Source organism: Geotrypetes seraphini, chromosome 10 (genome assembly GCF_902459505.1).
Source record: "Geotrypetes seraphini chromosome 10, aGeoSer1.1, whole genome shotgun sequence".
Classification (NCBI taxonomy): domain Eukaryota; kingdom Metazoa; phylum Chordata; class Amphibia; order Gymnophiona; family Dermophiidae; genus Geotrypetes; species Geotrypetes seraphini.
Window position 1 is genome coordinate 92025884 of NC_047093.1, and position 26468 is coordinate 92052351.

At 41.9% G+C, this 26468-nt stretch overlaps 1 protein-coding gene across 5 annotated transcripts in view; it reads right to left on the reverse strand.

Annotated features, from left to right (window-relative positions):
• The window catches only part of CACNA1B (calcium voltage-gated channel subunit alpha1 B), a 1471643-nt gene that overhangs the window by 29697 nt on the left and 1415478 nt on the right, over positions 1-26468 (reverse strand). For all 5 annotated transcript variants that reach the window (XM_033960470.1, XM_033960471.1, XM_033960469.1 and 2 more), the window contains one exon: positions 16655-16868. In XM_033960470.1, the coding sequence (XP_033816361.1) occupies positions 16655-16868 (214 nt within the window). The remainder of the gene's footprint in view (positions 1-16654; positions 16869-26468) is intronic.

A 26468-nucleotide genomic window follows, 5' to 3' on the forward strand; every position in this document is an offset into this window, starting at 1 on the left:
ATGATTGATTAATTGTGGTCAGTTCCTGGTGATCATATAGATTGAACAGACAAGCAGAAGCACACCTTGCCTTCAAGTATAAACAGTCAAACAAAAAAGGCAAGGATGGTGTTTTTTTCAATCAATGATTGAAGTCTTTATTGAAAAAATAATGGTCCCAACAAGGATCCCTGTTTCGGCGTATGGAACGCCTTCCTCAAGGGACACATGAGCAGTCAGGGTAACATACAAAATACTAATCTCTCACTATAGGGCAACTCCTCCAGCCCCTTAACCATTTTAGTCGCTCTTCTCTGGACGCTTTCAGTAGTACTGTGTCCCTCTTCATGTACGGCGACCAGTGCAGTATTTCAGGTGAGGGTGTACCATGGCCCGGTACAGCATCATGATAATCATTTCCGATCTGTTCATGATCCCCTTCTTAATCATTCCTAGCATTCTGTTTGCCCTTTTTGCTACCGCCGCGCTTTGCGCGGATGGTTTCATTGACTTGTCGACCACTACTCCCAAGTCTCTTTCCTGGGGGGTCTCTCTAAGTATTGCACCGGACATCCTGTATTCATGTATAAGATTTTTGTTACTGACATGCATCACCTTACATGCATCAACACATGCATCAACTTATAATAATAATAATTTATTTTTTTGTATTTCGCTATACCAAAAAGGTTCAAAGTGGTTCACAACAAGAAATGAATACATACAGAATGAATAAAGTAGCATAAAATTAAACAGTCAAATAATTACTATGAATTTAAAATACATTGGTTAAAAACTAAAAACACAATTAAGATGAGAACCTGTCAAACAGACATGTCTTAAGTCATTTTCTAAAATCAGGGTAGGAAGAAGCCTCTATCATTAATTTTCCAAGCCACATTAAACCTCATTTGCCATGTCGCAGCCCATTTCTCGAGCGTGTTTATGTCACGTTGCAGGTCTTCGCAATCCTCCTGCGTCTTCACTACTCTGAATAACTTCATATCATCTGCAAATTTAGTCACCTCACTCGTCGTACCAATTTCCAGGTCGTTTATAAATATGCTGAAGAGCACGGGTCCAAGCAACGAACCCTGCGGCACTCCACTTATGACGTTTTCCAGTCCAAGCATTGTCTATTTACCCCCTCTCTCTGTTTCCTATCTGCCAGCCAGTTTTTAATCCACGTGAGTATTTCACCCTTGATTCCATGGCTTGCAATTTTTCAAAGTAGTCGTTCATGCGAAACCTTATCGAAAATCCTTGCCTTCTGAAAATCTAGATATAGAATGCCGACCGGGTCACCCTTGTCTATCTGCCTGTTTACTCCCTCGAAGAAGTGCAGCAAGTTCGTCAAGCAAGATCTTTCTTTGCTGAAGCCATGCTAGCTGGTCCTCATCAGATTGTGTCCGTCAAGGTGATCAATGATGCGGTCCTTTATCAGTGCCACTTTCCCGGTACTGAGGTCAGACTCATTGGTCTGTAGTTTCCCGGATCTCCCCTCGAACCTTTCTTGAAGATCGGCGTAACATTCGCCACTTTCCATTCTTCTGGAATCCTTCCTGATTTGATCGACAGATTGGCTATTAGTTGAAACAGTTAAGCTATAGCCCCTTTCAGTTCCTTGATTACCCTTGGATGGATGCCAATCCGGTCCCGGGGATTTATCGTTTTTAAGCCTATCAATCTGCCTGCATAGCTTTTCTAGATTGACCATCAATCCTGTCAGTTTCCCATCTTCGTTTCCTGCGTATAGCCTGTCAGCTTCCGGTATGTTGTGTATATCCTCCTCGGTAAATACAGATGCAAAAAATGTGTTAAGTTTGTTGGCGAAGGCTTTGTCCTATTTTAGCACTCCCTTTATTCCATTGTCATCCAACGGCCACACCGCTTCCTTCGCGGGTCGTTTCCCCTTAATATATCAAAAGAACGGCTTGAAGTTTTTTGCCTCCTTGGCTATTTTTTTCTCGTAGTCTCTTTTGGCCCCTCATACTGCCTTATGGTACTTTTTCCAGTTTTAGTTCATTTTTTACCTTTTCCATTCCTTAAACAAAGTCTTCTTGTCTCTGATCGCTTCCTTCACCACTATAGTGAGCCATGCCGGTTCCTTGTTCTTTTTCCTCTTGGATCCCTTGTTGTTACGCGGAATATACAGATTTTGCGCCTCGGTGACTGTGTCCTTAAAAAGGGACCATGCTTGTTCTAGCGTTTTTACAGTGCTTATCCTCTTCTTAATTTTCTTCCCCAACATGAGTCTCATCCCATCGTAATTCCCTTTTCGGAAGTTCAGTGCCATGGCCGTCGTTCTGGATCAATGTTTTGCCCCTGTGTCTAGGTTAAAGCGGATCATATTGTAATCACTGCTTCCCAGCAAACCTTCTACTTGCACCGGTCCTGGTAGTCCATTTAGAATTAAGTCCAGAACTGCATTTCCTCTAGTATTTTCCTTGACAAGTTGTTCCAGGAAGCAATCGCCTACAGCTTCCAGGAACTTGGTCTCCCTACTGCAGCCAGAGATGCCAGTCTATCCCCGGATAATTGAAGTCACCCATGATAATTGCGTTACCTCCCTTGAAGTTGTGTTTAATCTCGTCCGTCATTTAAATGAACTACATAATTTTGTGACCATGTCTCTACCTTATGTGAACTTGTCCCCAACATCAATTGCAGTCCATACAAAAAACCTGAAAAAAATCAAAATCTGGACAAGAACCATATCCATGTATGAAATCTAAACTGACACTGACAACACAGAAATCAGATTCTATAAAGAATTTAAGAACACTTAAAACCTTTAGAAACTGATGTGAAGCCAAATGGTAGCCAGCATGAGGAAAATAATAATATTGTAACTTACCCATCTATGAAAATTATAGCGTGTGTAGCTGTGCCATGTCCAACAGAAAATGAAACTAAGAAGCCGCTGTAAAAAAGGCGCAATTTTGAACAGACTAATGCGCATGAGTGGTCCTATACATTGAATCAATGCCACTAAAAAATGCAAGAATTGAAACCGAGGCTAGAAACCATTTGAAAATGGCGTGATCTTTAAATGCATTGTGTTCAACATGGTGCTGGAATGGCTATATGTATTGGTTATATGCTATTAAAAAGCCGGGGCAACTTGATACATTTTAAATTACAGCCAAAACAGAAGCTGATATATGTATGAGACCTAATTGAATTGGTAAATAAAACATGTATGATGGATGGATGGATGTTCTGGTATATTTCTGAAGAAATGGAAACTGAAATTTAAAATTTAAACCTTACGTGGAAGATAGTTTGTCTAAAATCTAAATAAATAATGTTGCATTGTAAAAAAAATTATGTGTAAGCAATCTTCTGAGGTTATATTTTATTTAAAAAATTACAGGTCAGCGAATAAAAACATCATCATTAATTAAACTGTGACAGCTTATATTTGTAAAGAGACCTATATATGAAATTCTATTAATGTAGCTAGTGGAAGAATGCAAATAAATAATAATAATAATAGATTTATTTATATCCCGTCATACCTTTTCAGTTCAAGACGGTATTACAGTAAAGTAAAAATACTGTACAGTGTGGATACCGCAGGTATCGATGCAAGTGAACAGAGCATCCTTCAAGTTTCTGCACTCTGTGTTATATTATATTATTAAAGGAAACATATCAATTCTAGTTCAACGTTGAACCCTTTTGGTGCTATAGTATCATATTCATATATTATTCTTTGCTCCTCTCACAACAGTTTCTGATCTAAATTTCCACCTCCAATTCTGTTGAACCATTTTAATTATGTAAAAAAACCTTCAAATCAGTTATTGTGTGATTATTATCTATCCAATGTTTTACAAGAGATGCTGACTCTATATATTTACTGATGCAACTTCTATGCTCTATTAACCTAGTTTTGATCATCCTCTTGGTTTTGCCAATGTACCATAAATTGCATGGGCAGATGACTGCATAGATAATTAACGAGGTATTGCAATTTGTTTTGTCCCTTAAGGTAGTGGTTTTCTTTGTAACTGGATGTGTATATTCTTTGGTTTCAATGCAGTGTTTACAGATAGTGCAGGTACCACAAGAGGAATGGCCATTATGAGCAGTCTGCTCTTATCTTCTTGTATTTATGTTTGGAAGAGTAGATGGAACCAATTGTTCCCTTAAGTTCTTGGATCGCGAATAGGCAATGACAGGTTGGATTTCCCGAAAACGAGAGTGAGTTTGGACAATATGCCAATATTTTTTGATGATCTTCTGAATATCATTTGACGAGTAAGAAAAACGCATGGTACACACCAATTTTGGATTCGCTTTTTTACTGTTTTTTTTTTTTTATAATAGAGATCAAATGTCTTGTTGTTTGGCCTTTTGTTATCCTTTCTGTAGACATGTTGCTGGATAACCTCTTTGTGAGAAATTCTGCATCAAAATTGATACTTGTTGGTCGAATTCTTGAAGATCTGTGCATAATCTGCATAGATGTAAAAACTGGGAGTATGGCAAGTTGTCCTTCAAACTCCGATTGTGGTAACTGGTATAATGTAAATATGTATTTCTATCAATATCCTTTTTATAAATTGTTGTACAGTATTGAGCCCATATTGTGTTTTAATAATTTTGATATCCAAGTATGATACTTCTCTGTGGTCAAACTGGATTTTGAATTTTAAATTGGGATCACATTGATTCAATCATGAGTGGAACAGATTTAAACATTCCGTGTTCCCTTTCCATATAATGAAAACATCTTCTATGTATCTCTTATATAGAAGTATTTCCTCAGCAAAGAGGTTGTTCTTCAAATACGTATCCTCAAAATCAGCAATGTATAAGTTTGCCAGGTTTGGTGCCATTGATGAACTCATGGCTGTACCACGAATTTGTTGAAAAAGGGTTCCTTGAAAACAAAAATAGTTGTTTGTTAATGCTATTGTTGCTAGTGTGAGAATAAAAATATTCGGTATCCTTTTGCGTGTATGTTGTTTCTGTAATGTTTTGTCTACTATATTCAGTGCTTCCAATTAATAACATAAGAGTAGCCTTACTGGGTCAGACCAATGGTCCATCAAGACCAGTAAGCCATCCAAGTGGCATCCATTTCGACTTACGCCTCATCACAGACATGTCAATGCTGTCACTGTTATTTGAAAAAAATTGCTGTATTCTAAGTTTTCTGTTAAAACGAAACAAGTCTACTCTAGTTTGTAAAGGATCATATCTAGATGTAGGTACGAATGAAAGACCTTTTTGAAGTATCTGATTTTCCATGGCAGTCAAAGTGTATATAGAACGATTGAATATATGTATAGTCAATTGAGATGAATCTTCATTCAGTGTCATTGCAGATAATAATAATAATAATAATATAACAGTTTGTATACCGCAGGACTGTGAAGTTCTATGCGGTTTACAATAATTAAAAGATGCTACAAATTGAGTGGATTTAACAAAGTTAAAAGCTAGTGATTAACAGCTCTGGGGATCAGTTATTGTGGAATGAGATTGTGCAGGTTAGTTGCCTAAGTACTTTAGGAACAGATATGTTTTTAGGCGTTTCCTAAATTCCCCATAAGTAGTAGAAGTAAGCAATTGTTCTAGATCTTTACCCCATAATGCTGTCTGATTTGAGAGGAGATGATGATGTCTTTTAAATTTATATCCTCTAACCAGAGGGGAAACAAAATTCAAGTGTGAGCTTCTCTTATGTCTGTTGGCTGAAAAAGAGAAAAGGTCAGTTATGCAGATGGATCCTCATTAAATATGTTGTTTGTCACGAATGTCCCCTCCCTCTTCCTCTTTGTGGGTAAAAATGCCTTGTGTGATATTGTGGTAATATTGTATTGACTTGTTGATTGTACTGAGGGTATCTCATGTTCGTGTGATTGTGAAACTTCTGCCTTCCATTGTCTGATATGTTCCTATTGTGAATTGATTCTTAATTGTCTTGTTTTGTTTTGGCTTGCAGGCCAAATCTAATCTGATCTAAAAAAAACATCAGTTTGATCAATAGCCCCAACCACAGGAACACTGGAAAGGGGTGATGAAAAAAAGCTCTCTAGAGTCACTTCTAACCCTTTTGTGACCTCTTGTGTCATCAGGAGATTTATTCTGACCATGGGCATTATCGGTAATTTCTGTGATTGATACTACTTGTGTACGTTTATTAGGATGCTGCACCTGTCTATTTGATCTGTTTCTAGATGCATTTCTATGTTTGATTGTAGATCTAGGTTTGGCCCAAGGATATATACAACCTTTTTTATAATCATCAATCTTTCTTTGCATTTTATTATTTTTCTTTCTCTTAATTTTATCTCTAAAAACATCCAGTACAAATAAAGATTTCATACAATGACTTATCTGATTTACATCCTTTAATATGTTCATTTACATAGGTTGATTATGACACCTATGAGTTATTTATTTATTTATTTATTCTTTATGTATATTAGTTAAATGAGTTATTTAAATAGGTTGATTGTGACATATTATTTATGATTATTTTATCTATTTATTCTTTATGTATATTAAGTATGTTATTTTTTGGGGGGTGTTTCTATTATTTGGAGGTTATTTGCTTGTTTGTATAATTGAGTATTTTTATTCATGTTTTTTAGACTCCTGAAGCAGGCCTTTATGGCCAAAACATGATCATGTTGAGTCTGTTACAAATAAACAGGATTGAGCACCACTTTGTCTCCTTCGTTGTTGTTTCTTGTTTGTATTATGTTCAGCAAAAAAGAAATGAATTTCTGGTTTTATTTCTCCAGTGTTGAAGTTCTTGCTGACCCTTCTAGTGGTTGGTGGGGATCCCCAAGCATCACCAGCTGAGCCCCTCCTCCACAGGTGGTCAGAATTTCCCTCCACCAAGCGTAGCAGTCGCTGGCAGCATCCCTGAGCCACTGAGGTGTCAGCATCTGTGACTCAGGTACGCTTGCTGTCTGCAAAGCTTGGTAAAAGGGACCCCCGGTCACCTTCAGAGTAAGTCCTCAGCTGATATAGCTTGAGGGACCTCATCAGCTGGAGTATTTATATTTACATTAGAGGCACTGGCAGAGACCCATTTACAAAGTACGTATTCTTTCCAATTAATATTTCCAAATTAATAGTGTCTTTGCTTATTTGTAAATGGGTCTTTACCAGAGCCTTTAATTCAGTAGCATAATTAAATGAAATAACTACTTTGTGGCCTTCTCGCTGGGGAATTCCCTCTGCCGCATCACTGATGATGTCATCAGTAACGCGGCATTCAGAAGGCCCTGGCAAGAAGGCCACGAAGCAGCCTGTTTAGAGTGATGCTGGCCTGACGTTGCTCTGCTGGAAGGTATTTATGGTCGTGGTCAGTGGGATTTGGTTGGGAGGGAGGATGGAGGGTTCGGTGATTTGGCTGCACGGCAGGTGCTCATGGGTTCTGCTGCACAAGGGATGGGAGGGAGGGAAAGATGGAAGCTGGGTAAAGGGTTCTGCTGCATGAGGGATGGGAGAGAGGGAAGGATGGAAGGATAGAAGCTGGGCAAGGGTTCTGCTGTACAGGGGGATGGGAGGGATGGAGGGATAGAAAGATGCTGCCAAGGGAAGGCACAAGGGGATGGGTGAGAGGGGAGGAAAGATGTTGCACATGTGGAGGAGAAAAAGGAAAGAGGAAGAATTGGGGTGAAGGAGAGGAAGGGAGAGATGATCATTAAAAAAAATAATAATAAGACCTACACGAAAATAAGACCTAGTGCATTTTTTTTTGGGCCCAAAATTTAAAAAAAGACAGTGTCTTATTTTCGGGGAAACATAGTAGGTGCACCATTACAAAATAGCACTTAGAAAATAACCTAAGCAGTTAGCTTAGCAGGGTTTAAAAATTGTTTGGATAATTTCCTAAAAGAAAAGTCCAAGAGCAATTATTATGATGAATTTGGGAAAATTCACTACTTATTTCTAGGATAAGCAACATAAAATCTGTTTTACTCTTTTGGAACCTTGGCACGTACTTGTGCCCTGGATTGGCCACTGTTAGAAACAAGATACTGGGCTTAATAGGCTCAGTATGTCCCAGTATGGCAATTCTTATCTTCTTAACCTATAGCCTATGGCAGAGGCAGTAAAAAGAGATTAGGCTTTTACCTTGATAATATCTTTTCCAGTAGATAGGGATGGTATGCTGAACCAAGAGTCCTGCATCTGCTCCCATGAGTCCATTGCAGGAGATATTGATTACTGTATTCAGTACCTCCTCCTTCTCCCTGCTCTCTGCTGTCCCCAGTCAGTTTCAAAGCCAGTGACTGCCCTTTAGGAGAGAATAGGAGAAGGAAAATGGAGAGACCCCCAACAAGGCTTTGATCTACTCATAAATATAAACACGCCATGGAGAGGAAAGGAACAAATAACAATCTTTATTAGTAAAAAGCCATAAAAAACTGCACAACTCTGGGGAAACCCCAAGTAACCATATACAGAAAATATACAATGTCTTCCAATTTACAATAGCTTGCAGCAAGGTCAGAGATGCAGCCTTGAAGTAGCAGGAGGTCAGGCAGGCGAATCAATAATGATAGGCCGGGGGGGGGGGGGGTTTCAGCAAACCATCCCTATCTACTGGAAAAGCTATTATCAAGGTAATAACCTAAACTCTTTTTCTATTGCAATAGGGATGGTATGCCTAACCAAGGACCTAAGCAGTGCCAGAAACCCTGGGTGGGAGAGATAAGATTTCTTCAAAACTGAGGCTCTGAAGGAGGATTCTTCTTGAGCTGTTACATTCACCCTATAAAACTCCTCAGACAACGTAACAAGACAAAATAACTGACCTGATCCATCTTGAAATGGTAGTCTTAGAAGCCGAAGAGGTGGTCTGAGAGATGAAAGCCATTCGTAACCTCCAGATATCGCAAAATAGCCCTCTAGAAATCCAGTACCTTCCAGGCTCTGTCCTTCTTCTTAGAACCCGATGCCTGGAAAGCTGGAAGGTGAACTTCCTGGGTGATGTGAACTGCTGAGACCACATTGCAGAAGTGATTGCAACCAGAAACACCGTCTTGATAGTCAAGTCCATGAGGGTAGCATTGTACAAGGGCTCAAACAGAGCCCTTGAGAGCTCTTCCAACACGAAACATAGAAATATGATAGCAGATAAAGGCCAAATGGCACATCCAGTCTGCCCATCCACAGTAACCATTATCTCTTCATCTCTCTAAGAGATCCCACGTGTCTATCCTAGGCTTTCTTGAATTTAGACATAGTCTCGGTTTCCACCACCTCTTCTGGGAGACTTCCATGCATCTACCACCCTCTCTAAAAAAGTATTTCCTTAGATTTCTCCTGAGCCTATCATCTCTTAACTTCATCCTATGCCCTGCCATTCCAGAGCTTCCTTTCAAATGAAAGAGACTCGACTCATGCGCATTTACATCAAATATGTATTTAAAAGTCTCTATCATATCTCCCACCTCCCATCTTTCCTCCAAAGTATACAGATTGAGATCTTTAAGTCTGTCCCCATACGCCTTATGATGAACACCGCGTACCATTTTAGTAGCTTTCCTCTGGACCGACTCCATCCTTTTTATATCATTTTGAAGGTATGGCCTCCAGAATTGTACACAATATTATAAATGAGGTCTCACCAAAGTCTTATACAGAGGCATCAATACCTCCTTTTTCCTATTGGCCATACCTCTCCCTATGATGTTCAGATTCCAAGATGGCCAGGGCTGGCAAACCAGGAGCCGCAGAGAGACAGAATCTGGCACCCTAGGACCTGAAATAATAATAATTTATTTTCTTATATACCGCCCAACCGGAAGTTCTGGGCAGTTCACAGCAAGAGAACTGAGCCATATCAGCGAAGACACAAAATATAGTAGAATTCAGTGGAATACAATATGACGCAGTACAATGTAATATAATGTGAAATCATCACATAAATTTACCAAACAAATACAAACTGTACATCTCATCATATAATTTATGGTGAGCCCTCCAAGACTCCCCCAAAACTTACTATACCCAGCTGTTTACCACTCCAATGGTCCTTATGGCTGCAATATATGGCAGTATAGTAGGGTTTTGGTGGACTCATACTTAACACCATAGATGTTGTGGTTAGAATGCCTTATAGGTCTGGCTCCGCTTCTCTATGGTTCACTAACCCACCCACCTGGCTACTTAAGATGATGCTCTATTAGGATTTCCCATACTAGATGTACTGTTTTATTCAGATCTTTGTGGGGTGGAAGGTGGTCAGTGGCCACTGGGGGAGTGTGTGTGTGTGTGTTGGGGGGGTCATTACTTAATCCCTCCAGTGGTCAGCTGGACAGTTTGGATACCTTTTTGGCTTCCAAAAGAGATCTAGTCCAAAACGTCTAAGTTCTGTCTTGGACACCTTGGGAAAAGTTTGATTATCCCTGCAAGATGTCCAAGTCTAGCACACCCAGGGCCACTAGGATAACCCGTCCATGATTCCTGGCCACTCTTCTCAGGACTCTCCCTACCATTGGTCAGAGAGGGAACACGAACAGTTCATCCATCGGCCAAGGTTGGACCAGCACAGTGATCCCAGTGCTTCAGTGCTCGTATCTGCAGCTGAAGAGTTGCACTGCTTTCTTGTTGCTTGCCATTGCCATGCGATAGAACGAAGGGCTGCCCCAATGGTCGACAATGCTCTGAAATGCCTCAGGCGAGAGGGACCACTCTCCTGGGTCCAGAGTCTGCCTGCTGAGAAAGTCTGCCAACATGTTTTGCACTCTGGCAAAGTGAGCTACAGTAATGGCCAGAAGATGAGTCTCCATCCAGTGGAGTGTCTCCTTCTGGAGGCTGATACTCCTGGTGCCTCCTTGCCTGTTGATGTAAGCCACTGCTGTTGTGCTGTTGGAAAACACTCTGGCCATTTTATTTGACAACCAGGACTGAAACTGAATCAGCACCAACCAAATGGTTCTGGATCAATGGTGCTGAGATGGGGACCATTGTCTCTGCACTGGGTGATCCTCGCAGTGTGCACCCCAGCCATGAAGACCTGAATCCATTGTCAGTGTGCTCCGTCGATCCTTAGAGGCATCCCAGAGGATAAGGAAAGAGGATGAAGCTACCAGGACATGCTTCAGCAGGCCTCAGTCATCCAGGGCAGCTGAACATGTAGCCTCTCTCTGCGGAGGCCATCAAGAGAGAAGGGAGTGCTTCAGGGGGCACATATGCACTCTTGCCCAAGAATCATTTCTATTGTGGCCACCATTGAGCCCAGGACCTGAATATAATCCCAGGTCAATGGAGACTGCTGCACCAGAAGAGCTGAAATTTGGTTCCCAAGTGCCTCTTGAAGAAACACCTGGCTTCTCTCCGTGTTGAATCATATGGATTGTCAACCTGAAGAAGAGCCAGCAGCTGGAGTATCTATAACCAGGGTCTGAACGGGCTGCCGCTGGCTCTTCTTCAGGTTGACAATCTATCCCAGACCTTAAAGGGTAGTCAAGACAAATTTGAACCACTCTCTCCACTTCTTCCCATGACAGTGCCCTGATGAGCCAGGCATCCAAATAAGAGCAGACCAGCCAACCCAGTTTGCGGAAGTGAGCTGCCACTACAACCATTACCTTGTTGAAGATCTGGGGGGCTGTAGCTAGACTGAATGGGAGAGCCTTGAATTGAAAATGCTGTTCCAGGACATGAAACTGAAGGAAGCGTTTGTGATCTGGAAATATTGTGATGTGGAGATATGCCTGTGTCAAGGCCAGTACTGCCAGGAACTCCCACTGGCTGCACTGAAGCAATGACCAACCAGTCTCCATACGAAAATGAGGCACTTTGAGAGCTGCATTGATGTACTTGAAGTCTAGGATGGGCCTTTTTTGGGCATGCCAAAGTATATGGATTATCTGTCAGAGCCCAAATCTGCAGCTGGAACCCACTTGATAGCCTGAATATCCAGCAACCTTTGGACAGTAGCCTGGACCTGGGCTGCTCTCTTCAGTTTGCCCACAGGCAAGTCCATGAACCAGGAAGAGAGGGGACAGGCTAACTCCAACTTGTAGCCATCCCTGATGACTTCCAGAACCCATTGATCAGTCATGATAGCCTCCAAAGTTGCCAGGAAGTCCTACAGCCTGCCTCTGATCTTGCCCGGGAGGTCGGAGGCCTGGCGTCATTTTGATTTCTTGGGCTTACCCCCTGAGCCCTGGGATTATTTATTCCTGTCGAATCTCTTCTGTGGACTCTAAAAGGATCTCTGGGATGAGGACCCAGAGTAGAAAAGGTGTGATCAATGGGAGCTATTAAAGGACCCACAGGATTGCCCTTTAGAGGTCCTAGGCCTGCTGTCCAGGAGCGGCTTTGGGCAGCAGTCCTGGACACTAGCTATGAGGTCATCCATCCCCTGCTCAAACAGAATATTGCCCCTGAAAGGAAGCCTATTAAGCATGACTTTGGAGGTGGAATCCTCAGCCCAATGTCTGATCTACAGTTTTCTGTGAGCAGACACAGAATAAGCTGAAACTTTGCCCACTACCCATAGCAGATCATACAAAGCATCAGCTACATAGTCCACTCCCACCAGTAACAGCTGGGAAGTGGATCTAAATGTGTACTGCATGGATCATGCATTTTAGAATGGCACACCCGTGCCAAAAAGGAGGCTGCCACAGAAGCCCACACCACCAGAGAAAAGGCCTCAAACTGCCTCTTGAGCAAGATGTCCAGTCTGCAATCCTGTTGATCCTTAAGCACTACACCACCTCACCTGAACCTCCATAGAGTTCACTTTAGGCATAGCAACCATCTGCTGGAAGTCCTGGTCCATAGGATATTGCTTTTGTCATTTTAAGGGAGCCCTCCAGTTTCTCCCAGTGCTAAAAAATCAGGACTTTCATGTCCAGATGCCACGGAAAGGCAATAGGCTGAGAGTGGACATTGTTCAACAGGGAACAGTGTGAAGTAGGCTGAGGAGAATCAATTTTGAGCTCCTTAAGAGACTCAGTGAAAAGATCCATCAGTGCCTCAGACTTGAACAGCCTGCATACTGAGGGGTCCTCACCCAGATCCACAGCAGCATTCAGACCCTGATCCACTTTACCCAGTGTCTCATTGTCTCTGACCAAGGCTTCACCCTGGGAGAGAGGATAAGCATCCAGATCATCATCTTCAGGGACCCCATCTGACCAGCTGTTGGTGTCCGTGGGAGACATGGGCCTCCATGGAGAAGCAGATGCTGAAACATGGGAAGGCTGCACAGATGGTCGCTCTTTAGCTGATCCGGAAGGCGCACCGGTGCCACTGACATAGGCTTGCCAAAGCTAGTTCACAAAGTCAGGCATAAAGGGCATAGAGGACCGAGAACCCCCTTCAAAAGGAGGGTTAGAGTGCCTTTTTTTTCACTTTGGGACCATCAGGACCTTTATTAGGTACTGGCACTGTATCATGGAATCCCAAGAGGGCAAAATCATCCCTTGTACATCCCAACAGTCATTTAGCAGTATTAATATGGTAGTCAGAGGCTTAACCTGAGGTCCTTGCCGCCCTAGCATGTGCAGCGCAAAGGCGCTCTTTGGGTGCCCAACCAGGACAAACTTCACAAGAATTCATGTCATTGGAGCATGAGGACTCCATCCCTGGTGGTTAGAATAAAAAACAAGGCTTTTTGAAGAAGTTTGAGAACTTAGATTTAAAATCAGGAAAAGTCCAAGATGGCCACTGCCAGGATTTCTTGCTGAAAAAACCCCAGCTGTTAACTCCATTGGAAGACCTCAAAAACCAGTGATTTTAGGATTTCTGGGGTGGGGGGACAAGGCTACAACAAAATATAACTTTAAAAACCACAATTTCAGACCCCCTCCCCCAAATTACCCTGTGGGCTGTGATAGCCCCACTCAAAGACCAGACGCTGGGAAGAAGTGTTGCAGCTTGCCACAGCTCCTCTCAGGGTAGCTGGAAATAGAAAAAGATCTCTGCCACCAGGAAAGACACGGACAGAAACAATCTCCTTAGGTATGACAGTTTCCATTCAAAACATCTTAGGGACAATATACCCGTGGGTCAGTTTTTACGACCACGGAGAATTTGTTCCTCCCGTACTGATTTCATTAATAGAGCTGAAGAAATGAAAAACAGATTTAGAGCACGAGGTTACCCACAGACAGTCATCAAAAAGGCTTATAAATGAGCCTTATATGCTCAAAGTACCACACTTTTCACCCCCAGGGTTAAATCCCAAGACATTTCTGTAGTATGTGTATTACTTCACAAGTAGTATGCATTTAGGATTAAGCAGATTATTAAATCCAATTGGAGCGTGTTATGTTTCCATTCTATTTTTCACGCACCCACAAGATTTGCCTTTTCTAAAGGATGAAATTTACAACAAAGACTTATGACCTCACAATTTACAACTAATCATGATGATACCAATATTGTCAGAAGAGGACATTACTGTTGTGGCAAATGTAAGATATGTGACCATAGTGCTCCGTTGCGAGATTTGGAGGATGTTCCAGAATGGGCTAACAGAAATGGGGGGCCGTGGTTTTTCTACATGTGCAACTAGGGGGTCATTTATATAATCCGGTGCCCTTGTGCTATATTTTATATGGGGCACACCATCAGACCGGAACGAACCCGAATAGGAGAACACATTAGTAGGATCTGTACTCAGACCTTAGAGGCTCCCTTGGTTCAACATTGGATTACTAGTCAACATACTATACAGCAGTTACAGTATTCCATTTTGGAAGTGCCACAGTTATCCTGGGATGGTGATTTGGCCAGCCTAATATGGAGAAGGGAACAAAAATGGATTTATAAGCTTAACACTTTATCTCCTGCTGGTCTGAATAACGAAACAGAGTGGCAAGCCTTTCTTACCTCTTAATTAATTTCTTCTGTTATGCTATCTTTAGGACGGTTTTTCAGAGCTTTTTATAACTGTGCACGTTTGTTTACATCTGTTTTTCATGACGTTGTTGACACTTTCGGGCACATTTTTTTCTGTTAAATTCCCTGTCAGCGTCTCTCTGCTGCTGTGAGTAGAGCAACAGAAGTCAGTATATCTTAAATTGTAAGCTCAATAAGATACCCTTCCGTTTAGCCTTAACCATTTATTATAAGATTCATAGTTTATAAGATTCATAGTTTAGTTCGTCTTAAATAAGTAGTATCACTAATTTTGATTCAATGGGTTTGTGTTGCAGAGACTGACACCCTTTATGGAAGACTTTTTAGTCTTTTGACAATGCTGTTTTGGCTTCCTGAAGAAAGAATGAAACGTGGCATGTTGAGGCCAAAGAACTTCACATAAAAAGATAAGTGCTGCTTAATAATAAAGTTTATACTTCAGTAAAGTGGAAGTTCTGCAATGATTGGGTGGTGAGGTTTTTTGGCGACTTTGTCCCCTTTTTCCACCATGTCTCTGAGCACAACCTATCCACAAATGAAAATATGATACAGACTTTGCTATTAGAAATAACTTTTTAAATCTGCCACAGTGATTTATATAAGCATATTTTTTGTTTATTCTTCTGACTCTTCAGCTGCCAGTCAGGCCAGAGCCAGACTGAGACTCAACACCTGGGACTTCCAAACACCATGAAGAGTGGGGAGGAAAGTGCAGCTGACACTGCGTGCACTTTGAAGAAATGCAATTGGTAACCATACAGCCTGTGCTAGCACTCCTAATCAAGTCAAAGAGTGAGCAAACAGCAGGGGAAACCCCTGAGCTCCACAGTTCAAGCAGGCTGGTTGAGCAGGTCCCCGCAGGATCTACCTGTCAGCTGCAGACTGAAGTCTGCTACTCTCATGCAGGATAGGCAGTCACTGGAGCTGAACAGGAATACAAAATCTTGTAAAAAATTACATAAAATTACTGCAAAAATTCAAGAAAAACAAAAAAGAAGATCATAGTTGCTCCTGCAGGCTCGCTTGCAGAAGAAATAACTGACTGGGGGCAGCAGAGACCAGGAATAAGGAGTACTGGTCGACAAATTGATGAAGCCGTCCACGCAATGTGCGGCGGCGGCTAAAAGGGCTAACAGAATGCTAGGAATGATTAAGAAGGGGATCATGAACAGATCGGAAAAGGTTATCATGCCACTGTACCGAGACATGGTAGGCCCTCACCTGGAATACTGCATCAAGCACTGGTCGCCATACATGAAGAAAGACATGGTACTACTTGAAAGGGTCTAGTGAAGAGCGACTAAAATGGTAAAGGGGCTGGAGGAGTTACCGTACAGTGAGAGATTAGAGAAACTGAACTTCTTCTCCCTTGAAAAGAGGAGACTGAGAGGGCTACATTCAAGATACTGAAGGGAATAGACTTAGTAGATAAAGACAGGTTGTTCACCCTCTCCAAGGTAGGGAGAACGAGAGGGCACTCTCTAAAATTGAAAGGGTATAGATTCTGTACGAACGTAAGGAAGTTCTTCTTCACCCAGAGAGTGGTGGAAAACTGGAACGTTCTTCCGGAGGCTGTTATAGGGGAAAACACCCTCCTGGGATTCAAAACAAAGTTTCAGCTGAACCAGAATGTATGCAGGTAAGGCTGGTCTCAGGGCACTAGTATTTGACCTGGGGCCGCTGCGGGAGTAGACTACTGGGTACGATGGACCACTGGTCTCACCCAGTAATCAGTATCTCCTGCTACAGATTCACAGGAGTGGATGCAAGACCCTTGGTTTAGCATAACATCCCTCTTTGGAATGAACATTACCTGTGTCTGCATCATCCTGTTGGGGTGGTGACCTCTCCAAAGACTTTTGTTTCTTCTCTTTCCGTCGATGGCAGCGATGGTGATGATGGTGGTGAGTTCGGTCAGGTGGTACCCGCTCCAGGGAGTATTCATACAGATGCATGCTGCGAGGACGCTGCTGCTGTGGTGTCAAGGTGGAGATGGAACGCTTCATGGGGCTTGAGTCTGGGATAGGCTGCAAAACAAGACATGGGTGGATCAGACTGGCCACAAAGGAGCCAATGTCTTGGAAAGGAATTTTGTATTGTGAAGGTAAGTTAACATCAAAGCATGGAAGAGAGAAACTGTAAAGGCAAAGACAAGGAAATGTGTCCATGTGCATGAATGATAGAGGTGGTCTTTAGTTTGAATCACACTCTGTTCTTTCTACATTAAAGTGATCAATCTAAGCTTGTATTTTCTTGGTGTGTTAATGAGAATATATAATGATTCGGGAATCAGTTTTCAAAAGGAAATTCTTCCAGTCTGTAAAGTGGAACACTAAGAATGTTTGGTGCTGTTTTTAATGTCCCCCTGTGGCAGTTAGCTTATGTATTCAGTACATGGAACAGGGTCCAAGTATTGTTATCTTCTAGGGACAGAAGGTGCATCAGTGGGTCCTTGAAGGAGGTTGTTGGTACTTTGGTGTATCTTATCTGTATAGAAAGTTTTGGGGAAAATGATATTGTTGTATTAGTGAGGTTAATCTTGTATTTCACTGTCTGTGTACAGTCTTCTTTATTATGTTACCTGCATTGAACTGCAAGGTATTGCGGGAAAGAAATTAAGTTTTATGTTATGTTATCCAGCTATGGAATGGCTGATAAATGGAAGAAGTTATGCTCACTCTCAACCCTCAGTCATCTATTTCTTTCCTCCCTGGCTACTCTTGGTAGTCCTCCCTCCACCCCCACACCCAAGAGAAACATTCAAGCATCACAATCTAGCTTCCCGTGTCTAAGCAATGTGTTTCCTCTTTATTTATTCTGATAAAAGAGATTTTCAAGCAACCATTTGGAGTTTCTTCTCATCTGTTCAGAAATATGAAATATTGGCATAAACAAAAATTTTCCATTTAATTCTGAATACTCAAAACTTAAAACTTTCTAAAACAGCCCAGATCTTTAGTATCCCTCTCTAGATTATGATTCTAGCGTTACCAGCCCAGAGATTCCAAGTCTCACTCATTAGGAGCGCATCATACTCATTTGAAAGTGTTCTCATTTTCACACTCTTTTGAGCCCATTTGTCACTCATCAGAGTTTCAGTACCTGTGCGCTGATCTTGATCACTGATTTCATGAGAGTGAAGTCTTAGAGAAGTAAACCAAGTGATCCAACCAGTAAGAAGAAATCTGAGCATACCTTCCTGCCTGCTGCTTCCCCTTGCTCTGTCCCTTTTTCCTATAGGAAAAACTTAGAGGCTCAAACATTGTTTTGAAATAATGTTAGTCTTTCTACTTATTTACCTGCATAATTCAAACCTCATCACTGACCTAATGGAGAATAACACATGAAAACTAGTCAAAAAGGTGTGGAGGAGTATTTTTGATACGTTGTCTAAGTACAATTTTGGATGTTTTCTGCAAGATGTCCAAACCTCAGGTCAGGGAAACATCCAAGTTCAAAACGTCCAAATATAGACCATTTCAATGTGGGAGGGGCCAGCATTGTGACATGCCAACAGAGTAGTGGGGCACTTAGATGGCACTGAGGTGAACATCATATAAAAGGTACCAGTTGTACATCTCACCATAACCCTCTTATAATTTATGGTGAGCCATACATAAACTCCTCCCAAATCTACTATACCCACCTGCCTACCATCCCAATAGACCTTATGACTGCAGGTGGTACCTATATGGCACTATAGTAGGGTTTTGGTGACCTCACACTTTCCACCATAAGTAGTAGTGGTTAGAGTAGCTTAAGAACATAAGAATTGTCATAGGTCCCAACTAGATCAGGCCATTCAATTCAAAGCCCTCCTTAACATATAATGTTATGCCTCCACTTATTTAATCCAACCTATCACTGCGATATAATTTGTACCCCGGTATGACAGTATCCTATTGGTTATATTCTTTCCAACAGGTCTCAGAGATGCCTATTATATCTATCCTTTCGTTTAATGCAATATATTCTAACTCTTCCTTCTTGTTTCTTAGGCTTTTGGCATTTTCATACAGACAATTTGCTCAACAGTTAGCACAGATAATTTGCAATCTTTAAAATAAGTCTGCTTTGTATTTAAGGAAACTTGGCTATTGTGGCCTGTATAGCAATCTCACTGTCTTCCCTTTTATGATGATATCTTGTTTTGAACCATGTTCTTTTGAGCGACTGTAAGCCTTTCCCCAGTTTCTAGTTTAAAAGCTGCTCTATCTCCTTTTTAAATGTTGATGCCATCAGCCTGGTTCTACCCTAGTTAAGGTGGAGTCAATCTTTGCGGCATAGACTCCCCCCTTTCCCAGTATATTGCCCAGTTCCTAACAAATCTAAAACCTTCCTCTCTGCACTATTGCCTCATCCATGCATTAAGACTCCGGAGCGATGCCTGTCTCTTAGGTCCTGCGTGTGGAACAGGGAGAACTTCAGAAAATGCTACCCTGGAGGTTCTGAATTTTAACTTCCTACTTAAGAGCCTAAATTTGGCTTCCAAAACATACCTACCACGTTTCTCTATGTCATTGGTACCCACATGTACCAAGACAGCACGTTCCTCCCCAGCACTATCTAAAATCTTATTTAGGTGACACGTGAGGTCTGCCACCTTTGCGTCAGGCAGGCAAGTGACCAAGCAATCCTCACGCCCACCAGCCACCCAACTATCTACATGCCTGATGATCGAATCTCCAAGTATAACGGCCATCCTAACCCTGCCCTCCTGGGCAGAAGCCCCTGGGAGACACATTCTCGGTGCGAGAGGACCTTGCATCTCCTGGTGGGCATATCCTAGCTACAGGATTGTCTCCTACGCCATGGTGACGCTGTCCCTTAAGAAGACTTCCCTCCTCTGAGGCAGCACAGAGGCTGTCAGACTGGAGGTGGGACTTTTCTACAAGGTTCCTATAGGTCTCCTCTATGTAACTCTCTGTCTCTCTCAGCTCCTCCAAGTCTGCTACTCTAGCCTCAAGAGATCAGACCCGTTCCCTGAATGCTAGGAACTCTTTGCATCGAGTACACATATAAGTCCTCTCACCAACTGGGAGATAATCAAACATGTGATATACCGTGCAAAAGACTGGATACTGCATTACTTTGAAGGGGTGAATGAACAAGTGGATAAAGGTGAGCTGGTTGATATTGTGTATTTGAATTTTCAAAGGGCATTTGACAAAGTACCTCATGAAAGACTTCTGTGGAAATTAGAAAGTCATGTGATAAGAGGTCATGTTCTATTATGGATTAAGAACTGGTTGAAAGGCAGAAAACAGAGAATAGGTTTAAATGGTCAATATTCTCAATGGAGAAGGGTAAATAGTGGGGTTCTTTACAGAATGGATGGAAGAATGGAGAGAGTGAGGGAAAGAGATGCTGAGGTGAGGGAGGGAATAGAAAGGGAGAATTAGGTGTCTGAGAGAGGGAAAGAGAGATGGTGTACATGGGGACATGAAGAAAGAGAACATCACCTCTTATCCTATGTGAATCTACTGTTGAAACTAAACAAATTTTTGTACATCCAGTGACAGGACAGCAATATAAGTTATATCACAATAATTATTGTTCTTCTGATTTTGTTGTTTCTGTAATTATTTGCCTGTGTCCTAAACTATATGTCGGGCAAACGTCATGATGTTTTAGGACCTGCATTGGAGAACACTATAGCAGTCTTTTACATAATAAAGTTGATGAGCAAATTGTTGAGCATTGGGTACATGCACATCACTTGCCTAGTCAGTTTAAATGCACTGTCATTGACCATATCCCCCTTTTACATCAAGGGAGAGATAGAAGGACTGCACTATTATGCTGCGAGCAGGAATAAATTTATAAACTAAAGTCTGAAGAGTCATACAGCATGAATGCGAGGATTGAATGGTGAAATTTTTTCTAACTTTTTCTAAATTTTGACACCTGTCTTTCTAGTTTTTCTAATTTTGATATCATTATCATTCTTATTGACTTGCCCAACCATTCTTTTGATGTTACCACCCATTTCATAATTTTTAAATTGCATTTTTCCTAAAAGCCTCTGATTGATTTGTGTTTTATATGAGGTCATCTGGTAGGAAGGCCACAGATACCAGATGCATGGCAGCCATCTATGTGTGGGTGGTGTTGAGCACAGATTGAGTGCCGATTATAAATTTAGTGGATCTGAGCAGTTTCTTTTGAAGGTATTTTTTACATTGAATATTTAGCAGCACAAATAGCACTTTTTTGCAGGCTTTGCTTTCTTCTGTCCCTGAAGCAGCCAGAAGGCAAAATGCTTGACCATCATCGGTGGGGGTGTGAGCATTGCTGCCTGACTTGCTTTAAGATAAGTTTGTCATCACTTTTCTCAGTGTTATAGCAACGATTTGTTTCACAGTAATTTCAGTGACATGCCTAAGAAATATTGCTGCTTGTTAGCATTTGCACCTGTACTTGTTTTGAAAGTTTCAGTAACCAATAGAGGCTTTTATGCCGATGAATTGACTTGCCCTTTCTAGTTAGATGAGGGCTTTGTCCCTAATAGGGCTCTGAGGCTTTTCCTCCTGGATTACCTTCAAATCTTCCTGCCTGTTTCCACTGATATTTTTCACAGTTTTTTGTTGCATGTTTTGATTATATAGTGGCCTGCGCTTTTTAACATATTTACCAATGATCTAGAGATGGGAATAACTAGTGAAATAATTAAATATACTGATGATACAAAGTTGTTCAAAGCTGTTAAATTGCAAGAGGATTACAAAAAAAATGCAAGAGGACTTTGTGAGACTGGTGATCAAAATGATAGATGACGTTTAATGTGAGCAAGTACAAAGCGATGCATGTGGGAAAGATGACCTCAAACTACAGCTTTGTGATACAAGGTTCTATGTTAGGAGTCACTGCCCAGGAAAAGGATCTATATGTAATTGTTGAGGATATGTTAAAACCCTCACTTGATGGGCCTTGGCCCTTTTCTGCCGTCATCTTTCTATGTTTCTAATGTGCGACAGCGGCTAAGAAAGCAAATAGAATGTTAGAAAATTATATAACGTTCTTGTATTGCTCTATGTCAGGAGTGTCCACCTCAATCACATTAAGGGGCTGAAATCTGAAACACAGGCTAAGTCGCAGGCCAGACCCCACCCCCATAATAATACTAATTATAATACCATTTTTTCCATTCATTTTTCATATATGTATATATATATATATATATGAAAAATGAATATATATATACATATACAATATAATCTTATTAACAACACATAATGGGTAACCACAAAATGAAACTACACAAAGCACACTGTATGCTTCTCAACATTCATTCCTACCAAAACACAGATAACCCCTATGCAAATACGGGACCACAAACTAAAAGTACTAATATATACAAACAAAACCCTAAGATTCAAAACTCTGAATGCAGTTCAACCCCAGAGAAATAGAAACAAATGCATTTCTTTCTGAACAGTGCAAAATAAAGACAGCAGATGTAAGTTCTCAAAACTGACACAATTCAATCACTAAATTAAAAATAAAATCATTTTCCCTACCCTTGTTGTCCGATGATTTTGTTTTTTAAACCATCTTTTCCCAGTCTCTGGCTGCACTTCTTTCTGTTTGTGCTCTTAAATGTGTATCCAGGGCCACCTTATCCATTTGCTGTTTTTCTCTCCTTCACTTTCTGCCATACATCCATCTTTAGCATTAACTTTTAACATTCAACTTTCTTCCATTTTTCTGCTTTCTTCTCAAAATCTATCTACTTTTCCATGTCTTCCCTTCCCATCTATCCATGTGTACCATCTCCTCCCTCTTTATTCTCTCCTATTCCCATCTATCCATAAGAAGCATTTTTTCTTATCTCTTCCCTGCCACACCCATTGCTGTGCACCATCTCCTTCCTCTATCTCCCCTTCCCCTCCAATCCTGTGTACCATCTCATTTCTCTCCCATGGTCGGACAACTCTATCTTCCCCCTTCCCCCTCATATGGTCTGGCATCTTTTTCCTCTCCTTCCTATAGCCTGGAATCTATCTCTTTTCCATGGTCTGGCATCTCTCTCTCCTTCCCTCCCTCTTCCCGAGATCTAATATCTCTCTCCTTTTCTCCTCTCCTTTCTGTGGTCTGGCATCTCTCCTCCCTGCAATCTAGCATCTATCTCTCCCCTCCTTCTCTTCCATTCTGTGGTCTGACATCTCTCTCTCTCTTCTTTCCATTCCAGTGGTCTGGCATCTCTCTCTTCCCCATGCATCCTCTCCCACCACCATGTCCAATAATTCTCTCTCCCTCCCTCTCTCTGCCCAACAATTCTCCTCTTTATTCCATCTCCCCATGTGCATCATCTCTCTTTCCTTCTCTCAGCCACCCAATTATTCCTTTATATTCCCTCTCTCACGTCAGCATCTCTTTCTCTCACTCTCTCCATTCTATGGCTCATGCTCCCCTCCCTCCTTCCCTTCATTCTATGTCCCAAGTTCATGCCTCCTCCCTCCTTCCTTCCAACATTTCTCCGGAGAGTGCTCCCTCCTTCTCGAGTCCCAACACGCCCCTCTCCCATTCCTCATTCTGTGCCTCAAATACGTACCTTCCTCCAGTGGGTGTTTACCTTCTAGTCAGCTCCCTCCTCCTCACTGCCGCACTCATTTCTGTGCACAAAACTGTGGGCAGTGGCAGCTCCTACAAGCGTCCCACAGCTGAGCCAGAAGCTTTCTCTCTGACGTCGTAACATCAGAGGGAAGGTTTCTGTTTCAGTCAGAGAAATGACTGCGGCAGTGAGGAGGAGGGAGCCAGCCAGAAGGTAAACACCCAGGGGTGGCAATGAGCAAAACGCTGCATCGCCCTCAAGCCTGTGGCCCGCAAGTTGGACACCCTTGATGTAGTACAAGGTGCGCAGTCACCACAGGCCACACCGCAGACCGCATAAGATGGCCTGGTGGGCTGGATTCGACCCACGGGACTTGTTTTTGACACACGTGCTTTATGCTATGGCCACACCTTGAATACTGTGTGCAATTCTGGTCACCATATCTCAAAAGAGATGTAGCAAAATTAGAAAAGGTTCAGAGAAGGGCAACAAAAATGATAAAAGGGATAGGATGACTTCCCTAAGAGGAAAGGCTAAAGTGGCTAGGGCTCTTCAGCTTGGAGAAGAGATGGCTCAGGGATATGATAGAGGTCTACAAAATACTGAGTGGAGTGGAAAAGGTAGATATGAATTGCTTGTTTACTCTTTTCATAAAATAAAGTTACTAAGTAGTAGATATAAAACAAACCAGAGAAAATATTTCTTCATACAATGTGTAATTAAACTCTGGAAATTGTTGCCAGAGAATGTGTTGAAATTAGTTAGCTTAGCGGGGTTTAAAAAAGGTTTAGATAAATTCTTACAAGGGAAGTCCATAGGCCATTATTGAAGTGGTTTGGGGAAATTCACTGCTTATTCTTAGGATAAGTAGCATAAAATCTGTTTTATTACTTGGGATCTAGCTAGGTACTTGAGACCTGGGTTGGCCACTGTTGGAAACAGGACATTGAGGCTTGATGGTTCTTTGGTCTGTCCCAATATAGTAATTCTTATGTTCTTAGGTCACTGTTTCTGTGGTGTTGCACTATATGCAGAGTCTGGCTTCTTGGCGGTTCAGTTTAAATTTTGTCTACATATTTCAAGTTTTAGTTTGTGATATCTTATTCCATACTGGGTGAGGGTGTATCTGCATTCAATGGGGCTCAAAATTGAAACAGAAATACGTCTAAAATCCTGCCCAAATCAGTACTTGGACAACCTTAAAGACAGGTCATCTAAGTGCCGATAATCAAAACGGGTTTTAGATGTATCTAAAAACAGTTTAGGCCTTTTCAGTTATGCTGTACGCCCAGAGCTGAAGGGTGTTTTAAGAGGAGTGTTGAGGGCGGGATTTGGGCTAGATGTGGGCTGATCTAGACTTAGTCATACTGCAAGTATAACCAAAAGTTTAATGAGACTGCCTAGACAGAACTTATATGTAGTGACTTAGGCGATCTAAAAACAGGTCTAAATGGAGAGAAGGTATCTAAAGTGATCACCTAACCACTGCAGACACAAAGTACAGACTCCCACACACTCCCCCAGTGATCACTGACTCCCACCGCCGCCATAAAATCGGAATAAAAATGTACATACCTACATCCAGAACATCAGCACCTGGCATAGGAAAGCCTAGTAGAGCTGCACAGAGGTGTCTTAAGTAGTCTGGGGGATGGGTTAATAAACCATAGAGAGGAGGACCCAGGCCCATAAGCCACTCTAACCACTACATTCATGGTGAAACAAGCACCCACCATAACGCCCCCCAAACCCTATAGTACTGCCATATAGATGGCACCTGCAGCCATAAGGGCTATTGGGGTGGTAGACAGATGGGTCTAGTAGGTATTGGGGAGTTTTTTGGGAGGTCACCATGACCTATAAGGGAGTTATGGTGAGATGTTTATGTGGTACCCTTTTTGTGAAATTCGCAGCAGTGCCCTGTAAGGTGCCCCACTACTCTGTTGCCATGTCTGGGTGGCCAGTCTATCACTTTCCTGGCCTCTCCCACATCTAGGCGTTTTTGACTTGGACGAATTTATGGACAAGAATGGGGTATAAAGATAGAAGACTTAGCAGTCTGGACAATCAAACGGATGGATGTACAAGTAGATGATTCTCAAAAAAATATATATTTTGGATGTATTTTTCGAGAATTGACTTTGGACATGTCCAACTTTGGGCAACTAGCAACTTAGGGCTCCTTTTACTAAGCTGTGATAGCAGTTTTAGCGTGCGTAGCGCGCGCTAAAATTCTGTGCGCACTAAAAACACTATCGCAGCTTAGTAAAAGGAGCCCTTAGACCAGGGGTGTCCAATGTCGGTCCTCGAGGGCCGCAGTCCAGTCGGGTTTTCAGGATTTCCCCAATGAATATGCATGAGATCTATTTGCATGCACTGCTTTCAATGCATATTCATTGGGGAAATCCTGAAAACCCGACTGGATTGCGGCCCTCGAGGACCGACATTGGACACTCCTGCCTTAGACCCAAAATGGACTTAGGCGTTTTTTTTTTATTATGCCCCCTCCACATGTATGAAAAAGATATGGTTTCCTGTTAGCATTGACTGTGCAGGATTGATCTGTACTAATTTGGCTCATTTAATTTTACAGTGCGTAAATTGATGTTCTAGTGCTCACTGCAGTGTTTGAAATGCTGCCTTTTCTTAGGTGCATCCTTCCTGAGTGTGACTTGTGGATTATTATTAAAAATATATATTTTTTATATAGAGGAGGGGGTGTTAAAAAAATGATCAGCCCCAATCAAATATGGGGTGGGAAGGGGGTTAGTTACCACTAGAAGAGTGTGGGAGAGGGTCATTTAATCCCTTCAGTGGTCATCTGATCAGTTTGAGTTCCTTTTTGGTACTTAGGTGCTTTTAAAACAGTCTAGCTCCGGACGACTAAGTTCTGTCTTGGATGTCTTGGGAAATGTTCGATTATCACCGCCCTTAATGCCTGATTGGCCCAGGCATCTAAGGCCCTGCCCATAGGAGGGGCGTTAGGTGCCTGGGCTAATCAGGCATTAGTCCCCTCCACAGTGCATCCCACAATGCACCAGGAAGGGGTAGGCCCCGCCTCATTTTGATGAAG